General features: G+C 35.6%; 1 protein-coding gene across 3 annotated transcripts in view; it reads left to right on the forward strand.

The window, feature by feature from the left end:
- Positions 1 to 26,800, forward strand: part of LRRIQ3 (leucine rich repeats and IQ motif containing 3) — a 240,600-nt gene that overhangs the window by 58,866 nt on the left and 154,934 nt on the right. For all 3 annotated transcript variants that reach the window (XM_033405981.2, XM_049703184.1, XM_049703176.1), the window contains one exon: positions 9,186 to 9,319. In XM_033405981.2, coding sequence (XP_033261872.1) covers positions 9,186 to 9,319 — 134 coding nt within the window. The remainder of the gene's footprint in view (positions 1 to 9,185; positions 9,320 to 26,800) is intronic.

Here is a 26,800-nt window from a genome sequence, read left to right on the forward strand (position 1 = left end):
AGTGAGTTTGCTGTTTTTTTTTTTTTTCCTTTATATATCCTAAAATTTTAGCTGAAGAAGGCAGTAACCCAGAACGGCCAAAGGGTGCAAACAAAAAAACAAAATACCAGAAATACAAATAGAAGTATCCTTTCTATCCAAACAACCAAGAAACATTCAGTCTAGTAAAACAGATAACTTTTAGTCAATAACCACAGAGAGAAAACTGGTCCTTCCTGCACCCATCCCAGTAAAGCCTGAATGGAGATCCTGGACTTCCATCCTTGTGAGGCTCTAATGAGGCAACCCAACACCTATTGGGTGGTGTCAGAGGAGTCCTAATGGATATCAGGACTTTCACAGTTGCTCAACTATAACAAGACTATACCCAAAGCAGTGTCAATGAAGAGCACATAGAAGTTGAAACTCCCACCTACACACAGAAGTAACAATGAGCTCTCCTGCCCAGCTGGGGGTTAGTAGGGGCTTGAGTGGTGAGGAACTTGGACTTCTACCTCCCGCTTGAAGTAAAATGATAATGACTCACATTTCCCCTGCTGGAACAGTGTCAGACAAAGCCAGCTAAAACAGAAATTTTAAATAACAATGAAAGTATTATAATACAGAAATATCTAGGTTTCAGGCAAAAGTCACTCAACATACAAAGAACTAGAAAGATCTTAAACTGTGTGAAAAGAGACAATCAATAGATGCCAGCACTGAGAAGATAGAATTGTTAAAATTATCTGATAAATTTTAAGTAGCCATGATAAAAATACTTCAATGAGCAATTATAAACATGCTTGAAACATGTACATATAGGAGGCCTCAGCAGAGTAACAGTAGCGGTAAAGAAACAAATGGTAATTTGAGAACTCAAAAATACAGTAACCAAAATAAAAAGCACAGTAAATGAACTAAACAGCAGAATGGAGGGGAAAGATGACATAATGAAGGAAAGGAAAGATAGAAATTACCCAATATGAATAACAGAGAGAAAAAAGACTGAAAAATAAAAAAGAACAGATATTCCACGCAAATGGAAATATATTCCATGCAAATGGAAACATATTCCATGCAAATGGAAACTGAAAGAAAGCAAGTGTAGTTATAGCAGACAAAATAGACTGTAAGCTGAAGACTGTAATAAGAGACAAAGAAGTTCATTATATAATGATAAAAAGGTCAGTACAATAAGAGGTATAACATTTGTAAATATTTACATACCCAAAATAGGAACACTTAAATATATAAATATTAAGAAACTTGAAGGGAGAAATAGACCGCAATATAATAATAGTAAGGGACTTTAATATCTCACTTTCAACAATGGATAGATCATACAGACAGAAAATCAAAAAGAAAAATTGGACTTAATTGTTAGAGCAGATGGACTTAACAGACATAGGAATTCTATCCAAGAGCAGCAGAATACACATTCTCCTCAAGCAAACATAGAACATTCCCCAGGATAGATCATATGCTAGGCCACAAAATAAGCCTTAACAAATTTAAGAAGATGGAAATCATATTAGGTATTTTTTCTGACCATGATAGTATGTAACTAGAAATCAATTACAAGAAGAAAACTGGAAAATTCACAATTATGTGGAAATTAAACAACATACAACAGCCAATGGATCGGAGAAGAAATAAAAAATATATATCTTGAAACAAATGAAAATGGAATGACAGCATAACTTATGGGATACAGCAAAAGTTGTTTTGAGGGAAGTTTATAGTGATAGATGCCTATGTTAAGAAAAAAAAAAAGAACTCAAATGAACAACCTAACTTTACACCTCAGGGAGCTAGAAATAAGAAGAACAAATTAAACCAAAGTTAGTAGAAGGAAGGAAATAAAGAAAGATCAGGTGGAAATAAACAGAATAGAGACTAAAAAGACAACAGAAAAATAAGTGAAACTAAGAGGTTTTTTTTTTTTTGAAAAGATAAACAAAATAGACCAACCCTTTGTTAGACTTAAGAAAAGAGAGAGGACCTAAGTGAGTAAAATTAGAAATGAAAAAGGAGACATCAAAATTGATACCACACAAATACAGAGGATTATAAGAGACTGCTATGAACAATTATATGTTAACAAATTGGACAACTTAGAAGAAATGGATAAATTCCTAGAAACATACAACCTACTAAGACTGAATCATTAAGAAATAGAAAATTTTAACAGACTGATTACTAGTAGGGAGATTGAGTCAGTAATCAAAAACCTCCCAACAAAGAAAAGTTTAGAACCAGATGGCTTTACTGGTGAATTCTACCAAACATTTAAACAAGAATTAATACCAATTTTTCTCACACTTTTCAAAAGAATAGAAGCTAAGCAGACACTTCCAAACTCATTTTACAAGGTCAACATTACTCTGAAACCAAAACCAGTTGAGGACACTACAAGAAAAGAAAATTACAGACCAATATCCCTGATGAACATGGATGCAAAAACCCTCAACAAAATATTAGCAAACCAAGTTCACCAATACATTAAAATGATATACACCATGATGAAGTGGGATTTATCCCTGGGATAAAAATATCCCTAACAAATGTAAGCATAAAAATCTATAACAAAATATTAGCACATACAATACAGCAATATGTAAAAATAAGTATATACCGTGAGCAAGTGGGACTTATTCCAGGTATGCAAGGCTGGTTCAATATTTGAAAAATCAATTAATATAATTCACCATATCAAAAGACTAAATATATATATATATAAAAAATATCATATCAATTCATGGAAAAAAAACATTTGACAAAATTCAACATCCATTCATCGTTAAAAAACTCAGAAAAATAGGTAGAGAGGGATCTTCCTCTTCTTTATAAAGAACATCAAGATAAAACCTACAACCAACATTATGCTTAATGGTAAAAGACTGAATGTTTTCTCCCCAATACTGGGAGCAAAGCAAAGATACCTGTTCTCATTTCTCTTGTCAACATGCTGCTGGAAAGTCTAGCTAGTGCAATAAAGTAAGAAAAGGAAATAAAAAACATAGAGATGAGAAAAGAAGAAATAAAACTATTTGCAGATGAAATGATCACATATGTGGAAAATACCACAGAATCTACCAAAAAAATCTCTTAGAACTAAAAAGTGAGCTTAGCAAGGCTGCAGGGTTCCAGGTAAGCAAACAAAAATCAATCATATTTCTATGTACTAAAAATGAATACCTGGTCACCAAAATTAAATATATAATGTCATTTATAGTCACTCAAAAGTGAAATACTTAGGTGTAAATCTAACAAAATATGAACAGAACTTGATGGATAAAATATAGCCTTTTCAATAAATGTTACTTGGAACAATTGCGCGCGCGCACGCGCGCGCGCACACACACACACACACACACACACAAATGAGCCTCAATGTAAGTTTCACAGCTCATACAAAAATTAACTCAAAATAGATCTTGGAGTTAAATGTAAAACTTAAAACTAAAAAACTTTTAGGAAAATAAAACTGAAAGAAACCTTTGAGATCTAGGACGAGGCAAAGACTTAGACGTGATGCTAAAAGCACAGTGTTTAAAAAGAAAAAATGGTAAAGTGTACTTCATCAAATTAAAAAAATATATATATGTGCTCTGTAAAAGACCCTGTTAAGTGAATGAAAAGATAAGCTCAGAGTTGGGAAAAGTATTTGGAAGTGAACATTTTTTAAATGATAATAGGTACTTCAAGTGGTGGAAATTTGTGTAAAGTTTTTGTTCTTGTCTATGCTTTTCTTCTTTTCTAAAAAATTTATTGTGTTTTATTAGTATGGTTCTAAATTTTATTTTGTTATCTAATGTTGCTTGATTCAGGTGAATTTTTTTTTTTTTTGATTTGTGAATTGACTATAGTGTGTTCCCAAAGTGTTTACCAGTGATCCTTAGAAATACTTATAAAATAATAAAAAATCTTCCTAGCTTTTGTGGGGAGTTTCACACAGGTACTCACCATTTCATGTGACTGTTAAAGTGAATATATTACAGATGGAATAAAGAAGTGAAAACTGCATGTGTTAATTCTATTTTAAATAAATACTTGTGGGATTAGTATGATTTACATTTTTCAATTATGCTGAGAAAATCTGTGTCAAATTAGGAAATTCTGATACAAAAAAAAAACAAATGGAATAGAAAAAGGTAGACTTTAGGGACTAGATACATATAAAAGAAATAAAAACATGGAAAAAATAAAGAAAAAATTAAATACGTACAAATGTACTGAGAATATCAGATTAATTGGAAATCTCTTTATGTAATTACATGCAGTCTGAATGGAACGTAGTTTTAGATTTTTTTTTAAAGTACTCTTCCTGTTGGAACACAAAATACTCTCTTCCATCTGAGTCATTTTTACAAAAGTCTTTACTTTTCTTTTGAAATGCCTCATTATGCTTTATACCAGGGTTAACAGTAGCCCTATTTTCATCCCAGGGTTACAATAGCAAGTGGTAGAGTATAGATATTTCATTATTCTATCATCTGTTTTGTTGATTCTTGATAGTATTTTGCCTAAGCATGCGTTGTCCTTCGTTAAGCTTTTACTACAATTCTTTAATTCCTTTCATTGGATTGAAAATATTAGTACTAATCATCTTTTATAGTTAATTTATTAATTTTTAAATTTTACATTATGTTAGTTTGGATAAATTGCTTAGTATATTCCTCTACTAAGTTTTTAAGTATCAAATAAGGTATACAGAAGTCCTTAAACTGTTGACAGATAACATTGTTTGGATGCTTGGAATGTTTTAGCACTGTTCTAAGTGCTTTACAAATATTTTCTCACAAAAACCCAGTGAGGTTATCTCTGTTTTACAGATGATGAATAGGGGACAGATGGGTTACTTACCCTAGATCACATAGCTAGCAAGTGGTAGAACTGGAATTTAAACCCAGGCAGTTTTTCTCCAGAGTCATCACTCACATAGTGGAGGAAATGCATTACTTTCCCTTAGAAAGTAGATACATCCATTTGTCCTCAGATATCAAATGGTTATGCCATTTTTTCAAGTTTGCAGTGATATCTTTATTGGCATTTTACTGGATAATTGTTCTAGGACATCATAAAACTTGAGTATTGTCTTGAGGTTACTTGTTTTCTGGCAGGGACACTAACTCCACCCACAGCTGATGATTATTCGTTTATCTCTTTAAAGAGATGAGTTATTCACACATTGGTGGGAAGCAGGACTCTGCTGTAAACTGCAGTGTGAGCTTAATGGTTCTCTGCTGGTGAGAACTGCAGCATCTGACCAGGACCACTTAAATCTAGTCATCTAAATTCCCTCCTGTATTCTTCTCCCTCCCTTCTTACTTATGCAATCAACCTCCCTGCTCCCAAACTACTATAGGGGAGCAAAAATAATTTTCTCTCTACTCTTCTGAGTTCTTGGCTGAGACCCCTGTAATATAAGACAGATTACAAGAGAAAAATAAACAGAAGTTTACTAACATTTATACCTCATGTATACTGAGAAGATACCCAGGGAAAAATGAGTAACTCCCCGAGGTGAGAATTCATGCTTATATACCATCTAAATAAGGAAAGGCAGGGAGGGTGTAGGCCTCTTATGAGCAAGTAAATTATTATTATTTTTTTTGGTACGTGGGCCTCTCACTGTTGTGGCCTCTCCTGCTGCGGAGCACAGGCTCCAGACGCGCAGGCTCAGCGGCCATGGCTCATGGGCCCAGCCGCTCCGTGGCATGTGGGATCTTCCCGGACTGGGGCACGAACCCGTGTCCCCTGCATCAGCAGGTGGACTCTCAACCACTGCACCACCAGGGAAGCCCCTATGATATAATCTTTTGTTTAAATGTTATCCTTTACTGGTTTCTGGTATAGTAGTGATTTCCTGTAATTTTATGGGTTTTTTTTTTCATCACATTTGGTCTCATGGTGTGTGTGTGTGCATGTGTGTGTTTGTGTGTGTGTGTATGTTTTTGTTTAGGGTAACAGGCTGAGGGTGGGGCAAAGTCCAGGGAACTAGGGGAAGGAGAGAGAATCTTAACCAAAGTTTGGTTAACAAGCGTTTTATTCCGACTGCTCAGTATAGACAAAGCAGTTAAACTAATCATTAATAGGCAAAGAATGTGAATTTAGAAAGTCTGTGTCAGGGCCTTGTCAAAGACGAACAAGAGGGACGTTCATGGGTACAATCTAAGTAATATGGTGGAAGCGTTCTTCTTTGTATAAAACCATTTCCTGAAATAAAGGGTTAAGGAGATTTCTTAACCTTCAGTGTTTTCCAGGATCACAGGGCTCAGATAAAATTCAACATTGCCAAGTGTGACAAATAAGTTATTAACACAGGATAATATTGTAGAAGGATATTAAACTCAGATCAATGTCAAGAAAGGCTTCTTGGAGGAAAGAACTGAGTCTCCAAAAGACTAAGATAGTAAGATAAGTAATTGAGAAGGGCAGTCAAGAAACTGGAATGGCATGCAAAAAGCATTGAGGTTTGATTGTCAGGTAGTTTTCAGGAATGCAAGTGGTTGAATATTGCCAGAATGGAAGGTATTATATATAGGGTGAAGGAAAATGAGATTGAGAAGGTAAGAAGGGACTAGATCAAGGATTTTGTGTGCCAAGTCAAGAAATTTGTAATTAATCTTTCAATCATATACCAGCAAAAATGCCATATCATCATATCATATCATTGCATTTTGAAAAGTTCATTCTAGCAATAGTGCATATTATGATTTGAAGGGAGTAGGGAGTAGGGATTATTTCAGATATCAGGACATTTTTAGTAAGTTAGAGAAGTGATAAAGACATGCAATAAAGCAATGGTAGAGAACAGAAGAAAATGTAGAGATCAGATGCTTAGGATGTTGAATATATTGGATCTAGCAATATTTGGATATGAAGAAGTGAAAGAGAAAGATAGCCTGGGATGGTTCTAGGGTTTCTGGGTTAGAGTCATATGGGCAATAGCACCATCCACTAAGAGCACGTGAGAAGCAGGTTAGGGAAGAAGATTCATTTTTGGGCAAGTTGAGTTTACAGGAATATCTTGTTTTATTGTACTTCACTTTACTGTACTTCACACATAATGCATTTATCACAAATTGAAGGTTTGTGGCAACCCTGCATGGAGCAAGTTTATAAGTGCCATTTTTTTTGACAGCATTTACTCACTTCATGTCTCTGTGTTACATTTTGTAATTCTCACAATATTTCAAATGTTTTCATTATTATTATATTTGTTATGAGGATCTGTGATTAGTGATTTTTGATGTTTCTACCATAGAAAGATTACAACTCGCTGAAGGCCCTGATGATGGTTAGCTTTATTAGCAATAAAATATTTTTTAAATTAAGGCATGTGCATTGTTTTTTTAGACAATGATATTGCACACTTAATAGACTACATTATAGTGTAAACATAATTTTTATATGTACTGGGAAACCAAAATATTCATGTGAGTTGCTGTATTTCAATATTCCCTTTTTTGTGGTGGTCTGGAACTCAATCTGCAGTATCTCCAAGGTAAGCCTGTAATTGGATAATCAGTATGACCATATTGTTCTGTAGCTCCAGAGAGAGTTCCTGCTTAAAGTGAGAAATCTGAGAGACATCAGGACATAGGTGAGTGTTGGAGCTGTGGATTTGGTTGCAGTCATCTGGACAGTGTGTTCAGATTGAAAAAAGACAAAATGGAGAAAATCCTTTCAGTGTGACATTAAGTAGGGTATGGATAGGTATTTAAAAAGTCCAGAAGTAAACATTAGTTATAGGAAAACCCAAGAGTGTGGTGTATAGAAGCCAAGGGAAGTGCTTCAATGAGAAATGTCCAATGATAATTTTGTAAAAGTATTAGATAGGATGATAGGGATAGAAGTCAGTGGATTGAGATACAGGAAGAGAGAAGGTGGGACAGCAAATATGGAATTCTGTTTCAAGGACTCTTAATAAAAGTTAGATACAAAGGATGGAGGGTTGGGATGTGTATGATTATTTGTGTGTGTGCATTTTACAGATGGGTGAGACTACATCATATTTATAGGTGAGACATAGGGACAGTAGCAGGGAAGTAATTGAAAACAGGGAGATTAAACTTAACCATGATGGAGAGCCAATCTTGGACAGGAAGTGAGATACTTCTTGATTTAAGATTAAGTAGAAGTTGCTTCTATTCAGTTTAGATATATAAGAGTTAAGTGGGAATATAGTTAAATTTGTAGGGAAGGGAGGAGTGTTAGTTGATAAAGTTCAGACTTGATAGTCCTATATTCTCTGTGAGAAGGAAGCAAGATGTTTAGTTAGTGCTAGGGAAAAGGCTTTATAGAGAATAGTACTGAAGGTTTACAGTAGCTCCTGTTGGAAACAGAAGCAAGCCAGGGCCAAAAGTAAAGGATTTGCTAATTAGCAATGAATGTTTGTAAGTATAAATCTGAAGTAGTATTAATCTACAAGGCTTTGTGATTTTTTTTTTTGGAGCTGATTAAGTGTATATGTAGTAAAGGTATTTTTTTTTAAACATGATGGGGTTGATAATTTTCAGAGTAGGTACCTTACAAAGAAATGTGTTAGGTTTTTAATGCATAATTTTTACATTCAAGACATAACTAGAGTGACTTTTTCTAGCCAGTCAAATGATCAGTAGGATATAAGGAGTCTATGATCCCAAATAAAAAATTTGCAGGAACAATAATCTTAGAGATAATTTCTTTAAAGGCAATATAGAATATCTTTCGCCAGGGGAATGTGCTGTCTTCCAGTAAAAGTGTGCAACATTCTAGTTAAGATGCCACAAAGTTTTGAACTACTGTAAGTTGTTTTATAAATCCATCATGTATCAGTTTCCTCTGTGATGATCCACAGAATACTTTTAGAGTTTCATTGGATGTCTATTCATGCCATTATCTTTCAGAGATCAACGTGATTATGGGCAAAATTTTATAACTATGATAGCAGATTGTGAGAAGAATCTAGAATGGAGAAAGTTATCCTCATTGATCTTGCATTTTTTTTGTAGAGAATTAAAATTATTTGGTGCTACTAATTCTTGGTCTTCTGATCTAATAAAAATAGATATGAAAATAGATTTATTATTTAACTGTTATGTGTATAATAAGATACCCATGAATGTTTTAATAGTTTATACCATCAGACTACCAAGTTAAACTACCTTTTGGAAATACTTTCATGAGCTATAAATATTAAATATATTTTCTTTATACAGGGATCAACCTATGAGAATGAAATTGATAATATCAAAGTTATTATTTCAAAAATTAATGAAATTCTGGCTCATAACTCGCCAGTTTTGATTGTTCAAAGATGGATACGTGGTTTCTTAGTTAGGAAAAAAGTGAGGTATGTTTTATTTTCTTCACTATTTGAATATTAAAAGATGATAAGACATTTCTCTAATATATGCTTTTTTGTATTCCCTGTCAAAATGGTACTTTATAGACTATTTAAACTAATTTTTAGGAACACACCACAGATTCTATAGTAATATAATATTCAGCATAATCAAAATTTGATTCTCTTATTTTTTCTTTTAAATTGACCATATAAATAACTAATCATTAAAGTTTTTATTAATCATTGAGTAATTCTGATAGTTATTTTAAATTAAACTTAAAGACATTAGTCAAAAATATATATTACATTTTTCTCATGTAATGGGATATAATAGAAATATAAGCCATGTACAACATGAGAGAAATATAAACCATATATATATATATGTATGTATATATATATATGAGGATTTTGCATTTTGTTTGAATATGAAGATAGTTTTGCCAAAACATCTGGTACCACATCAGTCTACATTACCCTTTGATTAATGCTTTTTCCTCTCTCTTTGTTCCTTACATCCCTTTCGGGTAGCTGACATTTTACAAACAGAGGAAAACTTTTCCTATAAGAATCTCTTAACATTGTACTTGGGGAGATAAGATAGGATACTCTGTCATCAATTTATTTTAGTCATGACAAACATCAAACATATGAAAAAAGAAATGAACATTCTATTATAGTTTATTCTCAGATACTAAATGGGAGAATTCATAAGATAGAAATAGAACATGGCCCTGAAATATAGGTAGGATTAAATAGATCTGGAGCTGGCAAATAGACATTACCTGAGAAAGAAAGATTAGGACATTTCACTGAAATGATATTCAACATTCTGTGGTAAGACAGAGGGTATGTTCTTATGTGTTAGCCTGCATGTGCTAAATCATAGATGGCAATAGCCCTGATTAAGAGAGATAGTATGAGAGAAAAAACTGAACATAATATAGTGCCTGCAACTTCTGAGGATGAGGTTCCATATACTTTTCAAACCAAGGTCAAAGTGTGAGAGAGAGTGGGTTCATCAGTGGGGGAAAAGTAAAGTGATTTGGAATAAAAGATGTGAAAAGAATCAGGCAATTGCTAACAGGTACGTATTTATTTAAAATATTATTTCTATCTCATATGTTCCATTTAAATTAAGTATGCATTTTCTGTGAAATAAACATCTAATTAAAGGGATTTGTCTTTAGTTTATGCCCCTGGGACTGAGTTTTTCTCTCTTAGAATCAAATTTCCTTTGATATTCCTGTAACATGAGATAAAAACTTTGTACATGGAAACAATATCTGAAAATTCAGCATGCATGAAAAGAATTTGAATGAGCTTTGTGGAGAGAAATGTCAGTAGTAATAATATGTCACAGTGGTTCAATACAGACTGACTTGAATTCTTTTTCTCTTTAAAATGCTGTTCCATTAGGCACATTACTTAACTACTCTGGGCCTGAATTTCCTCATATGTTACATGGTAGAGAGCAGGGACTAATAGCAGTACTTAGTTCGCTGCTTGCTTATGAGAATTGAGATCATGAATATAAAGCACATAGCATCTGGCAAATGTGGATATTACATTCTTATTAGCTGCTATTTAAAAAATATTATTATTGCTGTTCTTCTACCTTATGCTCTCTGCATTATATGATTTTATGGGAAACTTACTCTTTCCTTGGATTTCTTGCTCCTTTCCAATTACATTTACCACAGCATGCGCAGAGCAATCTTTCAAAATTATAAACCTAATCTTATTCACCAACCTAAAAATCCTCAAGTTGCTCTCAATTTGTTTAGGGAAAACTATTGTGATATTTGCCCCTGCAATGTTTATCACATACTTTCATTATCAACACTTACAATACTGAATTGAAGTTGTCTGCATAATTATCTATATCTCCAAATGTACTACATACTCTGTATCTATAGTATATAACAGAGTGCTTGACACATGTTAAATGCTCAAAAAATATTTGCTGAATTGATGAATATATTAATAAATAGAGAGACTGTGCAAGGTAGAATAAGAAAAATATTTCTGGATTCATTTGTGGAAAAGCAAAAACAGGAACATCTAAGAAACATGCAAAACTGCCCTAAGAGGTGCCTGTGGATTCCTCCAACCTAAAGCTCCAAGTTAGTAGTCCTCTCATATGTCTATTTCTAGCAATGAGAAATGTCTCCCTAGGTGCAAATATTTTGTACTCTGCTGGAAATTTGTTCACTTAAACTGGTTGTAATTTTATATACAGCCTTGAAGTACTGTCTAAATTTAGAAAATTATTATGATTAATGCTGTTATCTTTTTTTTAACATCTTTATTGCTTTAAAATGTTGTGTTAGCTTCTGCTATATAACAAAATGAATCAGTTATATGTATATGGGGATATATGTATACATGATGCTGTATCTTTTGAAGTGGTATTATTCTAATATAAATGATATGGTACAAGGGAGGCATACTTTTATTCTTAGAATGAAATATTAGGATCAGATTGGCAGCCTCCTAAACCTAAGTAAGGGTAACTACACTGAGGTCACAAGGAGGATTATTAGTTGGGGCAATGGGATGTAAAAAAAGGTAAAAGAATGGAAACAAACATTTATTGAATGTGTGGTGTATGCAAATTGGTATGCAAATACCATGTTAGGTATTTTAATCCACTTTATATCATTTAGTACAGCAGAGCTTTTGGGTTTGTCCTGCATTTTCTATCTTATGGATGAAGAATTAAGAATTTAAACTTGGTTGAGGGGTTGGGATATGTATCCAGTGGCAGACAGCTATGGTGTATTGGATATTTGTGGTCAGTTATAAAGAGATGAAACGGCGTATGTTAAATCTACAAGTGTTACGTTCTTTTGTTTAACATAGCCCAAACTCTGTGCTCTTTTTACTTCTATTTCTGAAGACCTGGAAACAGCTATTTTCCAAAGAGCCCTAGTATTTTTAGTAGGGAATGGTATTTAGGAACCAAGGTCTGGGCACTAAATGTGTTCATTGCTACTGGAGTGTCATGGTTCTTAGGCTATTTCAGCAGACAGAATAGAAAATGGATTTTTTAAATCATAAATTCAAATTTCTAATGCTAATCCAACACAGAAGGTTTTTCACTGCCTTCTTCTTTCCATATTACACTTCCCTTCTTCCACCATGTGAATTCTGGTTGCTAACATTATCAGTAATGTTACTCATTAACTGAATGCTAATAAACACAAAATAGTTTCAGCATTACTATACATAAACTACTATCAACAAGAAACATTTAATAAAGTTAAAACGTGTTAAAGGATTTTTTTGTCTTTAGATTGGAGATATATAGTTAAAATAATTGTTTTTTAAAAAATAATTGTTGAATGTGTACTTAGTATAATCATAGTATATTAGTTCCTTATCTAATGATTTTATTTCTTTTTAATTTTTAAAATCTTTCTTATTTTCATCTTCCATTTCTCTTAGAGTATTTTCTGTTATATTCATTATAATTATCCTTCTCCTAGGTTAGTATTTATTTATAAAATGAGTTTTAAATGTCTTATTCTGAGCCCTATCATTGCATTTCTAAATTAGTCTAATTCTAGTTTATGTGGTCTTGTATGTCTTTTATAATTTTCTTGATACCTTTTAGTTTACTTTTTAAAATAAGACTATTTTATTTTAGAGTAGTTTCAGTTACACAGAAAAATTAAGCAGGAGGTACAGAGATTTCCATTATACTCCCAGCCCCTGCCCATGCATAGCCTCCCCCATTATAAACATTCCCTATCAGAGTGGTACATTTTTTTTTTTAAATTGATGAACTTACACTGACATACCATAATCACCCAAAATCTATAGTTTACAGTAAACTCTTCGTATTGAACATTCTGTGAGTTTGGACAAATGTACAATGACATATATCCATCATTATGGAATCACATTGTTTACTTTTACTGCCCCCTAAAATCCTCAGTCCTCTGCCTAGTCACCCCTATCCCCCTCTCTAACTCTGTCAACCACTCATCTTTTTATTGTCTCCATAGTTTTGCCTATTCCAGAATGTCATATAGTTAGAATCATATAGTATATACCCTTTTCAGATTGGCTTCTTTCATTTAGTAACATGGATTTAAGATTCCTCTGTGTATTTTCATAGCTTGATAAGATAATTTCATTTTAGAGCTGAATAATACTACATTGTCTGGATGTACCAGTTTCTTTATTCATATACCTACTGAAAGATGTGTTGATTACTTCCATATTTTAGCATTTATTAATAAACCTGCTATAAACATCGATGTGCAGGTTTTTTTGTGGACAGTTTTCTGCATCTTTGGATAAATACCAAGGAGCACAATTGCTGGATTGTATGGTAAGATTTTGTTTAGTTTTATAAGAAATTGCCAAACTCTTTTCCAGTGGCTATACTATTTGCATGCCCACCAGCAATGAATGGGAGTTCCTATTGCTCCACATCTTCACCAGCATTTGGTGTTATTGTTCTGGATTTTGGCATGTGTGGTGGTATCTTATTGTTGTTTTAATTTGTATTTCACTGGTGATATATAATGTGGAGCATCTTTGCATATGCTTATTTTTCATCTATATATCTTTTTGGTGAGATGTCTGTTAAGGTATTGGCTTTTTAAAAAAAATGAGTTCTTTGTTTACTTCTTGTTGAGTTTTTTTTTTTTCTTGTTGAGTTTTAAGAGTTCTTTGTATATTTTGAATAACAGTTCTTTTATAGATGCCTTTTTCAAAAATTTGCTCCTAGTCTATAGCTCATATTCTCATTCTCGTAACTTTGTCTTTTGTGGAGCAGAAGGTTTTTAATTTTAATGAAGCCGAGCTTGTCAATTCTTTCTTTCATGGATTATGTCTTTGGTGTTACATCTAAAAAGTCATTGCCATACCCAAGGTCATCTAGGTTTTCTCCTATGTTATCTTCTAGGAGTTTTATAATTTTGCACTTTACATTTATGTAATAGATCCATTTTCGAGTTAATTTTCATGAAAGGAGTAATTTCTGTGTCTAGTTTTTTTTGTGTATTCATGTTCTGCACATGACTATTTTAACATCATTGGTTGAAAAGACTATCTTTGCTCCATTGTATGGCCTTTGTTCCTTCATCAAAGATCAGTTGACTATATTTCTGTCTATTTCTGAGTTCTCTGTTCTGTTCCATTGATATATTCTTTTGCCAGTACCACAATGTCTTGATTACTGTAGCTTTATAGTAATCTCGAAGTTGGGTGGTATCTCAGTCCTCTAATTTGTCCTTTTCCTTCAATTGTCTTAGCTATTCTGGATTTTGTACCTCTCAATAGAAACTTTAGAATCAGTTTGTCAATACCTACACAATAACATGCTGGCATTCTGATTGGTATTGCACTGAATATATAGATAAGTTGAGAAGAACTGATATCTTGTCTATATAAAATCTTCCTATCCATGAACATGGAATATCTCCTATTTATTTAGTTATTTGCTTTTGTTCCTCAGATTTTTTTTAACATCTTTTTTGGAGTATAATTGCTTTACAATTGTGTGTTAGTTTCTGCTTTATAACAAAGTGAATCAGCTATACATATACATATATCCGCATATAGAAAAGTTTTTAAAAAGTTCTCCTTGGGGCTTCCCTGGTGGTGCAGTGGTTGAGAGTCCGCCTGCCGATGCAGGGGACACGGGTTCGTGCCCCGGTCCGGGAAGATCCAACATGCCGCGGAGCGGCTGGGCCCGTGAGCCATGGCTGCTGAGCCTGCGCGTCCGGAGCCTGTGCTCTGCAACGGAAGAGGCCACAACAGTGAGAGGCCCGCATACCGCAAAAAAAAAAAAAAAAAAAATTCTCCTTGTGCCTAAGAAAATAATATACCTTATTGTGGATAGTTACAAAAATATAGAAAGCTACAAAGTTAGGTTAAAATTTCCCTTACCTTATCATGCAGTGATAACCACTTTTTTCCCCCATTTTTAATTATTTTTTAACATCTTTACTGTAGTATAATTGCGTTTTTTTTTAACCTCTTTATTAGAGTATAATTGCTTTACAGTGGTGTGTCAGTTTCTGCTTTATGACAAAGTGAATCAGTTATACATATACATATGTCCCCATATCTCCCCCCTCTTGTGTCTCCCTCCCAACCTCCCTATCCCACCCCTCTAGGTGGTCACAAAGCACCAAGCTGATCTCCCTGTGCTATGCGGCTGCTTCCCACTAGCTATCTGTTTCGGTAGTGTATATATGTCCATGCCACTCTCTCACTTTGTCCCAGCTTAATCTTCCCCCGCCCCATATCCTGAAGTCCATTCTCTACTAGGTCTGCATCTTTCTTCCCATCTTGCCCCTAGGTTCTTCTATTTTCTTTTTTTTTTTTTTTCTTTTTAGATGCCATATATATGTGTTAGCATACGGTATTTGTTTTTATCTTTCTGACTTACTGAACTCTATATGACAGTCTTTAGGTCCATCCACCTCACTACAAATAACTCAGTTTCGTTCCTTTTTATGGCTGAGTAATATTCCATTGTATATATGTGCCACATCTTCTTTATCCTTTCATCTGTTGATGGACATTTAGTTTGCTTCCACATCCTGGCTATTGTAAATAGGGCTGCAATGAACATTGTGGTACATAACTCTTTTTCAATTATGATTTTCTCAGTGTATATGCCCAGTAGTGGGATTGCTGGGTCGTATGGTAGTTCTATTTGTAGTTTTTTAAGGAACCTCCATAATGTTCTCTATAGTGGCTCTATCAATTTACATTCCCACCAACAGTGCAAGAGGGTTCCCTTTTCTCCACACCCTCTCCAGCATTTATTGTTTGTAGATTTTTTGATGATGACCATTCTGACTGCTGTGAGATGATATCTCATTATAGTTTTGATTTGCATTTCTCTAATGATTAATGATGTTAAGCATTCTTTCATGTGTCTGTTGGCAATCTGTATATCTTCTTTGGAGAAATGTCTATTTAGGTCTTCTGCCCATTTTTGGATTGGGTTGTTTGTTTTTATGATATTGAGCTGCATGAGCTGCTTGTAAATTTTGGAGATTCATCCTTTGTCAGTTGCTTAATTTGCAAATATTTTCTCCCACTCTGAGGGTTGTCTTTTCGTTTTGTTTCCTTTGCTGTGCAAAGGCTTTTAAATTTCATTAGGTCCCTTTTGTTTGTTTTTGTTTCTATTTCCATTTCTCTAGGAGGTGGGTCAAAAAGGATCTTGCTGTGATTTATGTCATGGAGTGTGCCTATGATTTTCTTTAAGGGTTTTATAGTGTCTGGCCTTACATTTAGGTCTTTAATCCATTTTGAGTTTACTTTTGTGTACAGTGTTAGAGAGTGTTCTAATTTCATTCTTTTCCATGTAGCTGTCCAGTTTTCCCAGCACCACTTATTGAAGAGGCTGTCATTTCTCCACTGTATATTCTTCCCTCCTTTATCAAAGATAAGGTGACCATATGTGCATGGGTTTATCTCTGGACTTTCTATCCTGTTCCATTGATCTATATTTCTGTTTTTGTGCTAGTACCATACTGTCTTGATTACTTTGTAGTATAGTCTGAAGTCAGGGAGCCTGATTCCTCCAGCTCCATTTTTCTTTCTCAAGTTTGCTTTGGCTATTTCAGGTTTTTGGGGTTTCCATACAAATTGTGAAATTTTTGTTCTAGTTCTGTGAAAAATGCCATTGGTAATTTGATAGGGATTGCATTGAATCTGTAGATTGCTTTGAGTAGTAGAGTCATTTTCACAATGTTGATTCTTCCAAACCAGGAACATGGTATATCTCTCCATCTATTTGTATCATCTTTAATTTCTTTGATCAGTGTCATAATTTTCTGCATACAGGTCTTTTGTCTCCTTAGATAGGTTTATTCCTAGGTATTTTATTCTCTTTGTTGCCATGGTAAATGGGAGTGTTTCCTTAACTTCTCTTTCAGATTTTTCATCATTCGTATATAGGAATGCAAAAGATTTATGTGCATTAATTTTGTATCCTGCTACTTTACCAAATTCATTGATTAGCTCTAGTAGTTTTCTGGTAGCATCTTTAGGATTCTCTATGTAGAGTATCATGTCATGTGCAACCAGTGACAGCTTTACTTCTTCTTTTCCAATTTGAATTGCTTTTATTTCTTTTTCTTCTCTGATTGCTGTGGCTAAAACTTCCAAAACTATGTTAAATAATAGTCATGAGAGTGAGCAACCTTGTCTTGTTCCTGATCTTAGTGGAAATGCTTTCAGTTTTTCACCATTGAGGATGCTGTTGGCTGTGGGTTTGTCATATTTGGCCTTTATTATGTTGAAGTAAGTTCCCTAGTTCCCTCTATGCCTACTTTCTGGAGGGCATATCTGGAGCGCATATCATAAATTAGTTCCCTCTATGCCTACTTTCTGGAGGGCATATCTGGAGGGCATATCATAAATTGGTGTTTAATTTTGTCAAAAGCTTTTTCTGCATCTGTTGAGATGATCATACGGTTTTTATTCTTCAGTTTCTTAATATGGTGTACCACATTGACTGATTCATGTATATTGAAGAATCCTTGCATTCCTGGGATAAACCCCACTGGATCATGGTTATGATCCTTTTAATGTGCCGTTGGATTCTGTTTCCTAGTATTTTGTTGAGGATTTTTGCATCCATGTTCATCAGTGATATTGGCCTGTAGGTTTCTTTTTTGACATCTTTGTCTGGTTTTTGTATCAGGGTTATAGTGGCCTCGTAGAATGAGTTTGGGAGTGTTCTTCCCTCTGCTGTCTTTTAGAGGGGTTTGAGAACAATAGGTATTAGCTCTTCTCTAAATATTTGATAGAATTTGCATGTGAAGCCATCTGGTCCTGGGCTTTTGTTTGTTGGAAGATTTTTAATCACAGTTTCAATTTCAGTGCTTCTGATTGGTCTGTTCATATTTTCTATTTCTTCCTGGTTCAGTCTCAGAAGGTTGTGCATTTCTAAGAATTTGTCCATTTCTTCCAGGTTGTCCACTTTATTGGCATACAATTGCTTGTCATAATCTCTCATGATCCTTTGTATTTCTGCAGTGTCAGTTGTTACTTCTCCTTTTTCATTTCTAATTTTATTGATTTGAGTCTTCTCCCTTTTTTTCTTGTTGAGTCTGGCTAATGGTTTATCCATTTTTTTATCTTCTCAAAGAACCAGCTTTTAGTTTTATTGATCTTTGCTGTTATTTCCTTCATTTCTTTTTCATTTATTTCTGATCTGATCTTTATGATTTCTTTCCTTCTTCTACCTTTGGGGTTGTTTTGTTCTTCTCTAATTGCTTTAGGTGTAAGTTTAGGTTGTTTATTTGAGAGGTTTCTTGTTTCTTAAGGTAGGATTGTATTGCTATACACTTCACTCTTAGAACTGCTTTTGCTGCATCCCGTAAGTTTTGGGTCATCATGTCATTTGTTTCTAAGTATTTTTTGATTTCATCTTGGATTTCTTCAGTGATCTCTTGGTTATTAAGTAGTGTATTTTTAAGCCTCCATGTATTTATATTTTTTACAGATTTTTTTCCAATAATTGATATCTAGTCTCATACCATTGTGGTCAGAAAAGATACTTGATATGATTTCAATTTGCTTAAATTTACCAAGGCTTGATTTTTGTTGCAAGATATCACGTATCCTGGAGAATGTTCCATGAGCACTTGAGAAGAATGTGTATTCTGTTGTTTTTGGATGGAATGTCCTATTAATATCAATTAAGTCCATCTTGTTTAATGTATTGTTTAAAGCTTGTGTTTCCTTATTTATTTTCATTTTGGATGATCTGTCCATTGGTGAAAGTGGGGTGTTAAAGTCCCCTACTATGATTGTGTTACTGTTGCTTTCCCTTTTATGGCTGTTTGCATTTGCCTTAGGGATTGAGGTGCTCTTATGTTGGGTGCATAAGTATTTACAATTGTTATATCTTTTTCTTGGATTGACCCCTTGATCATTCTGTAGTGTCATTCTTTGTCTCTTGTAACAGTCTTTTTATAATGTGTATTTTGTGTGATATGAGAATTGCTACTCCAGCTTTCTTTTGATTTCCATTTTCATGGAATATCTTTTTCCATTCCCTCACTTTCAGTCTGTCTGTGTCCCTAGGTCTGAAGTGGGTCTCTTGTAGACAGCATATATATGGGTCTTGTGTTTGTATCCATTCAGCCAGTCTATGTTGGAGCATTTAATCTATTTACATTTACAGTAATTATTGATATGTATGTTCCTATTACCATTTTCTTAATTGTTTTGGGTTTGTTATTGAAGGTCTTTTCTTTCTCTTGTGTTTCCTGCCTACAGAAGTTCCTTTAGTATTTGTTGTAAAGCTGGTTTAGTGGTGCTGAATTCTCTTACATTTTGCTTGTCTGTAAAGGTTTTGATTTCTTCGTCGAATCTGAATGAGATCCCTGCTGGGTAGAGTAATCTTGGTTGTAGGTTTTTCCCTTCCATGACTTTAAATATGTCCTGCCAGTCCCTTCTGTCTTGCAGAGTTTCTGCTGAAAGATCAGCTGTTAACCTTATGGGGATTCCCTTGTATGTTATTTGTTGTTTTTCCCTTGCTACTTTACATATTTTTTCTTTGTATTTAATTTTTGATAGTTTGATTAATCAGTGTCATGGCATGTTGCTTCTTGGATTTATCCTGTATGGGACTCTCTGCCCTTCCTGGACTTGATTAACTATTTCCTTTCCCATATTCAGGAAGTTTTCAACTATAATCTCTTCAGATAGTTTCTCAGTCCCTTTCTTTTTCTCTTTTTCTTCTGAGACCCCTATAGTTCGAATGTTGATGTGTTTAATGTTGTCCTTGAGGTCTCTGAGACTGTCCTCAATTCTTTTCATTCTTTTTTCTTTATTCCTCTCTGCGGTAGTTATTTCCACTATTTTATCTTCCTGGTCACTTATCCATTCTTCTGCCTCAGTTATTCTGCTATTGATTCATTCTAGAGAATTTTTAATTTCATTTATTGTGTTGTTTATCATTATTTGTTTGCTCTTTAGTTCTTCTAGGTCCTTGTTAAATGGTTTTTGTATTTTCTTCATTCTGTTTCCAAGATTTTGTATCATCTTTACTATCATTATTCTGAATTCTTCTTCAGGTAGACTGACTATTTCCTCTTCATTTGTTTTGTCTGGTGGGTTTTTGCCTTGGTCCTTCATCTGCTGTGTGTTTCTCTGTGTTCTCATTTTGCTTAACTTCATGTGTTTGGGGTCTCCTTTTCGCAGTCTGCAAGTTCGTAGTTCCTGTTGTTTTTGGTGTCTTCCCCCAGGGGCTATGTTGGTTCAGTGGGTTGTTTAGGCTTCCTGGTGGAGGGCACTAGTGCCTGTGTTCTGGTGGATGAGTTTGGATCTTGTCTTTCTTTTGGTCAGTTCCACGGCCGGTGGTGTGTTTTAGGGTGTCTGTGACCTTATTATGCTTTAAGGCAGACTTTCTGCTAGTGGGTGGGGTTGTGTTCCCATCCTTGTAATTGTTTGGCATAGGTGTTCAGCACTGTAGCTTGCTGGTCATTTAGTGGAGCTGGGTCTTGGCGTTGAGATGGAGATCTCTCGAATATTTTTGCTGTTTGATATTACGTGGAGCTGGGTAGTTTCCAGTGAACCAGTGTCCTGAACTCAGCTCTCCCACCTCAGAGGCACAGGCCTGACAGCCGGACAGAGCACCACGACCCTGTCAGCCACATTGAAAAAGCGAAAAAGGAAAAGTATATATATATATTGTTGCTCCCAAAGTCCACTGCCTCAATTTAGGATGATTCGTTGTCTATTCAGGTGTTCCACAGATGTGGGGTACATCAAGTTGATTGTGGAGATATAATCCGCTGCTCCTGAGGCTGCTGGGAGAAATTTCCCTTTCTCTTCTTTGTTCACACATCTCCTGGGGCTCAGCTTTGGATTTGGCCCCACCTCTGTGTGTAGGTCACCTGAGGGCATCTGTTCCTGCTCAGACAGGATGGGGTTAAAGGAGCAGCTGATTATGGGGCTCTGGCTCACTCAGGCAGGGGGGAGGGTTGTGTACAGAATGTGGGGCAAGCCTGTGTTAGGAGAGGCCAGCGTGACGTTGCAACAGCCTGTGGTGCTCCGTGTGTTCTCCCGGGAAAATTGTCCCTGGATCACGGGACCCTGGCAGTGGCGGGCTGCACAGACTTCAGGGAGGGGAGATGTTGATAGTGACCTGTGCTTGCACACAGGCTTCTTATTGGCTGCAGCAGCAGCCTTGGCGTCTCATGCTCACCTCTGAGATCCGCGCTGATTGCCGTGGTTCACGCCCGTCTCTGGAGCTCGTTTAAGCGGTGCCCTGTATCCCTTCCCCTCGTGCACCCCGAAACACAGAGGCAAGAAAAAGTCTATTTCTTCTTCGACAGTTCCATACTTTTTCCTGGACTCCCTCCTGGCTAGCTGTGGCGCACTAGCCCCCTTCAGGCTGTGTTCTCACAGGCAACCCCAGTCCTCTCCCTGGGATCCGACCTCCAAAGCTGGAGCCTCAGCTCCCAGCCCCAACCCGCCCCAGCAGGTGAGCAGAAAAGCCTTTCAGGCTGGTGAGTGCTGATTGGCACTGATCCTCTGTGCGGGAATCTCTTTGCCTTGCCCTCTGCAAGGCAAAGGGCTTGTAGTGCTCTCTGCTGTGGCTCCGAAGCTTCCCCCCTGCCACCCACTGTCTCTGCCAGTGAAGGGGCTTCCTAGTGTGTGGAAGCTTTTCCTCCTTCCCAGAGGGGCAGATCCCATCCCTATTCTTTTGTCTCTGTTTTTCCTTTTTTCTTTTGCCCTACCCAGATACGTGGGGGAGTTTCTTGGCTTTTGAGAGGTCTGAGTTCTTCTGCCAGTGTTCAGTAGGTGTTATAGGAGTTGTTCCACATGTAGATGTGTTTCTGATGTATTTGTGGGGAGAAAGGTGATCTCCATGTCTTACTCTTCCACCATCTTGAAGGTTTCCTCTTTCTACATCATATTTTATATTTTTTTGTTTTCTGTATCCCTTAACTCCTTATTGTGGATATAGATAAATTTACTACTTTTCTCTTTTAACCTTCCTACTAGCTTTATAAGTGCTTGGTTCACTACTTTTATTGCATGTTTGCCTTTACTGATAACATTCTTCCTTTCATAATTTTCATATTTCTAGTCCTGGTCTTTTCTGCTTAGAAAAGATCCTTTAACATTTCTTTTAAAACTGGTTTGGTGATATTGAACTTTTTTAGCTTTTGCTTGTCTGCAAAAACTTTTTGTCTTTTCTTCAAATCTGAATAAAGTCTTGACAGGTAGAGTATTCTTGGTTGTAGGGGTTTTCCTTTTATCACTTTGAATATATTGTGCTACCCTCTTCTGCCCTGCAAAGTTTTTGATGAAAAGTCAGCTGACAGTTTAATGGGAGTTCCCTTTTACTTCACCAGTTGCTTTTCTCTTGCTGCTTTTAGGATTGTCTCTCTGTCTTTAATTTTAGCAATTTTAACTATAATGTATCTTGTTGTGGACCTCCTTGGATTCTCCTTATTTGGGACTCTGTGTTCTTCCTGGACCTGGATGTCTGTTTTCTTTCCCAAGTTAGGGAAATTTTCAACAATTATTTTTTTCAAATAAGTTCTCTGCCCTTTTCTCTATCTCTTTGCCTTCTGGGACCCTTATAATGTGAAAGTTATTATGCTTTATTTTTCCCAGAGTTCTCTTAACTATCCTCATTTTTTAAACTTCTTTTTTCCCCTTATTTTCTATTTAGCTTGGGTGATTTCCACTACTCTGTCTTTCAGTTTGCTGATCTGTTCCTCTGTGTCACTTAATCTCTGTTGATTTCTTCTAGTGTATTTTTACTTTTAGTTATTTTATTCTCCAGCTAGGTTTGGTTCTTTATGTTTTCCAAATCCTCATTAAAATTCTCACCATGTTCATCCATTCTTTTCTCAAGTTTGTTGAGCATCGTTATGATCATTACCTTGAATTCCTCAAGGTAGATTGCTTATTTCCATTTCGTTTAATTCTTTTTCTGAGGTTCTGCCTTGTTCCTTTGTTTGGAACATATTCTTTTGTCTCCTCATTTTGCCTAATTCTCTGTGTTTATTTCTATTTATTAGGTTGATTACATTTCCCAATCTTGGAGAAGTGGCCTTATGTGGGAGATGTCCTATGGGGTCCAGCAGCATACTCCCCTCTGGTCACCAGAGCTATATGCTCTAGGGGATGTCCCCTATGTGGGTTGCATGGGCCCTTCTAATGTGGTGGGGCTGACTACTATAGGTGTGCTGGCAGTTGGGGCTGGCACGTGTAATAATAGGCTAGAGGGAGGACTTCATAATGGCTCTTGCCAGTGTTAATGTCCTTGTGGTAGAATGACCTCCCCAAAATGGCTACTGCCAGAGTCTTTGTCCCCATAAGGAATCCCAGTTGCCTCCTGCCTCTCTGGGAGGATCTCTAAGGTCAGTTAGTGGATCTGACCAAGCTCTTTTCAAATTACTGTGTTTGCACTGGCACTCAGAGCAATGTGTCTCTGTTTCCTACAGAGCAGAGTCTCTGTTTCCTACAGCCTTCAAGCTCTCCCATATGCAAGCCCCACTGGCCTTCAAAGCCAGACATTCTGGGGAATCATCTTTCCAGTGCAGGACCCATGGGCTAGGGAGTCCAATGTGGAGCTTGGACCCCTTGCTCCTTGGGGACAACCTCTGAAGTTGTTATTATCTTCTTATTTGTCAGTTACCCACTGGGGTTGGGGGTCTTGATTATATCACAGCTCTGCCCCTCCTACCCATCTCATTATGGTTGCTTCTTTATATCTTTAGTTGTAGAAAATCTTTTCTGCTAGTCTTTAGGTTGTTGTTATAGATAATTGCTCTATCAATAGTTGTAATTTTGGTGTGCCTGTGGGAAGAGGTGAGCTTAGGATCTTCCTACTCCATCTTGGCAACACACTGCAACCTCTGTTTTTAAATTTGTCCATTTAGACTATTAACTTTATAGTGATAATTGATACAGTTTGATTAATATCTGTCATATCCATTACTGTTTTTTATTTGTTGCCATTGTTTTCCTATTTTACATTCCACTTTTTTCTTCCTTTTGTTTTGAGCATTTTATATGATTCCATTTTCTCTCCTTTCTTCACATATTGGTTACCACTTTCTTAGTGTTTGCCCTAGAGATTGCAATATACATATATAGCTAATCCAAGCCCAGTTTCAAACACTATACAATTTCACAGGTAGTATTAGTATCATATAATAACAAAACAATCCTAATTCCCCCTTCCTGTCCCTTGTACCACTGACTTCAGTTATTTCACTGATACATACATTAGCATTTATATGTATGTATGTTGTATGTAGATGTGTATATATTATATATATATATACATAATTGAATATATTGATGCTATTGTTTTGTACAAACTGTTACCTCTTAAGTATAAGAAAAATAAAGATTTTATTTTAACTTCACTTATTCCTTCTTTGATTCTCCTCCTTACTCTTTGTAAATGCAAGATAATGACTTATTTTTTTTCTCTCTAAAGAACTTCTTTTAACATTTCTTATACAGCAGTACTGGCAAAAACATTCCCTCGGTTTTTGTCTTTATTTATTTTTCACTTTGAAAGATAATTTCATAGGGAATAGAATTGTAGGTTAGCAGATTTTTTCTCTCAATACTTTAAACATGTCACCCCATTTTCTTCTTGCTTGCATGATGTCTGTGAAGAAGTCATATATACTTCTTATCTTTATTCCTCTATAGGTAAGATTTTTCTCCCTTGACTTCTTTCTGATATGCTTTAGTTTGAAAATGATGTAAAGTTTCAGCATTTTTCCTGCTTTGTAACCTCTGATCTTCCTGGATCTGTGGTTTGTTGTCTGGCTTTAATTTGGAGAAATTCTCCATCATTATAGTTTCAAATATTTCTTCTTTTCATTTATCTCTTCTCCTTCTGGTATTTCCATCACAGGTATGTTGCACCTTTATAGTTCCATAGCCCTTGCATATCCTATCCTGCTTTTTTTGTCTTTGTTCTCTTTGCTTTTTTGTTTTCAAGTATTCTACTGATGTTCTTTCCTTAGCCATATCCAATCTAGTAATAAGCCCATTGTAGACATATTCATTTCTGTTGCAGTGTTTTGATCTCTAGCATTTCTTTTTGATTCTATCTTAGTTTTTTTCTCTCTCTGCTTACATTGCCCATCTATTCTTGTAAGCTGTGTGGTTTATCCATTAGAACCTTTAGCATATTATTCATAATTGTTTTAAAAGTTCTGGTCTGATAATTCCAACTTCCCTGCCATGTGTTTCTGATCATTGTTCAGTTTCTTTAAATTGTGCTTTTTTTCCCTTTTGGTATGCCTTGTCATTTTTTTTCTGATAGCTCGACATTATGTACCCGGTAAAAGGAACTGTTGAAAATCGGTCTTGGTTACTGATGCTGAGGTGTGGGGAGGGGTAGCATTCTATACTCCTATGATTAAGTTTTAGACTTTTAGTGAGTCTGTGAATGTGAACTATAAACTGACAAGAGCTTCTCATTTTTTTTCTCCCCGCTTTGGTGTGACTGGATTGCTAGAGTGAGCTGGAGTTTAGTACAGCTGACCCTTGAACAACATGGGTTTGAACTGCATGGGTCCACTTATACACAGATTTCTTTCAATAAATACATACTCCAGTACTACATGATCTAATGTTTGTTGAATCTGTAGATGTGGAACCGTGGATATGGAGGGTTGACTTTATAAAGTTATATGTGGATTTTTGACTGTGTGAGAGGTTGATGCTTCTAACCCCCATGTTGTTCAAGGTTCAACTCTATTTCCTTTCTCTCATGTGGAAGGCTTGGGCCAGTTGCAGTTGGGTTTTCCCTTCTCCCAGGTCAGTTAGGCTCTGATAATACCCCAGTAGGTTAGCCTGTAGTTAATTACATTCACCTGAGGTCAGGCCTTGTTTAAAAAGAACAGAGTGCTCTGATATATTTCAAATTGTTTCATTTTCCCCTCCCACTTTTGGAAGCACAAGGAGATTTTTCTCTGATGTTTACTGTGGGAATCTGGTGGAACTCCTGGAGGTAAATCTCACAGTGCTGTGGCAGTCTCCTTATGACTGAGTACCCCTGGAGTTTTAAACTCTCAGTGTTGTGCACACTGAGCCTCCAGCAATTTGTCAATGACAGTTCAGATTTTCCTACCTTTTCACTGGTTTTGGTGGCAGTTTCCTCTTATGACTGTTTGCTCAGGTAATCTGTGATGATTTATATTCACCTGTCTCTCAAATCTTTAAGGCAACAGTGTGCCCTGTGTTCTCTGTCTTAGAGATCCAAGAAATGTCATTGGTTTTTCAATCTATTCAGCTTTCTAGTTGTTGTTAGGGCAGAATGACAGTTTCCAAGCTCCTAATATGCAGAACTGGACTTAAGTTTATTTTGAAATAATAGGTTATAGTTTTATCTTTTTTGCAGGCTTCACTGTCTGGCTTGCTTTTATTGTCTGTAGTGATGTTACTTTGCTTCTTGTTGTCTTTTTGCTTTATAATAACTCTATAATCTTTATGGCTTTAGATAGT

Source organism: Orcinus orca, chromosome 1, assembly GCF_937001465.1.
Source record: "Orcinus orca chromosome 1, mOrcOrc1.1, whole genome shotgun sequence".
Classification (NCBI taxonomy): domain Eukaryota; kingdom Metazoa; phylum Chordata; class Mammalia; order Artiodactyla; family Delphinidae; genus Orcinus; species Orcinus orca.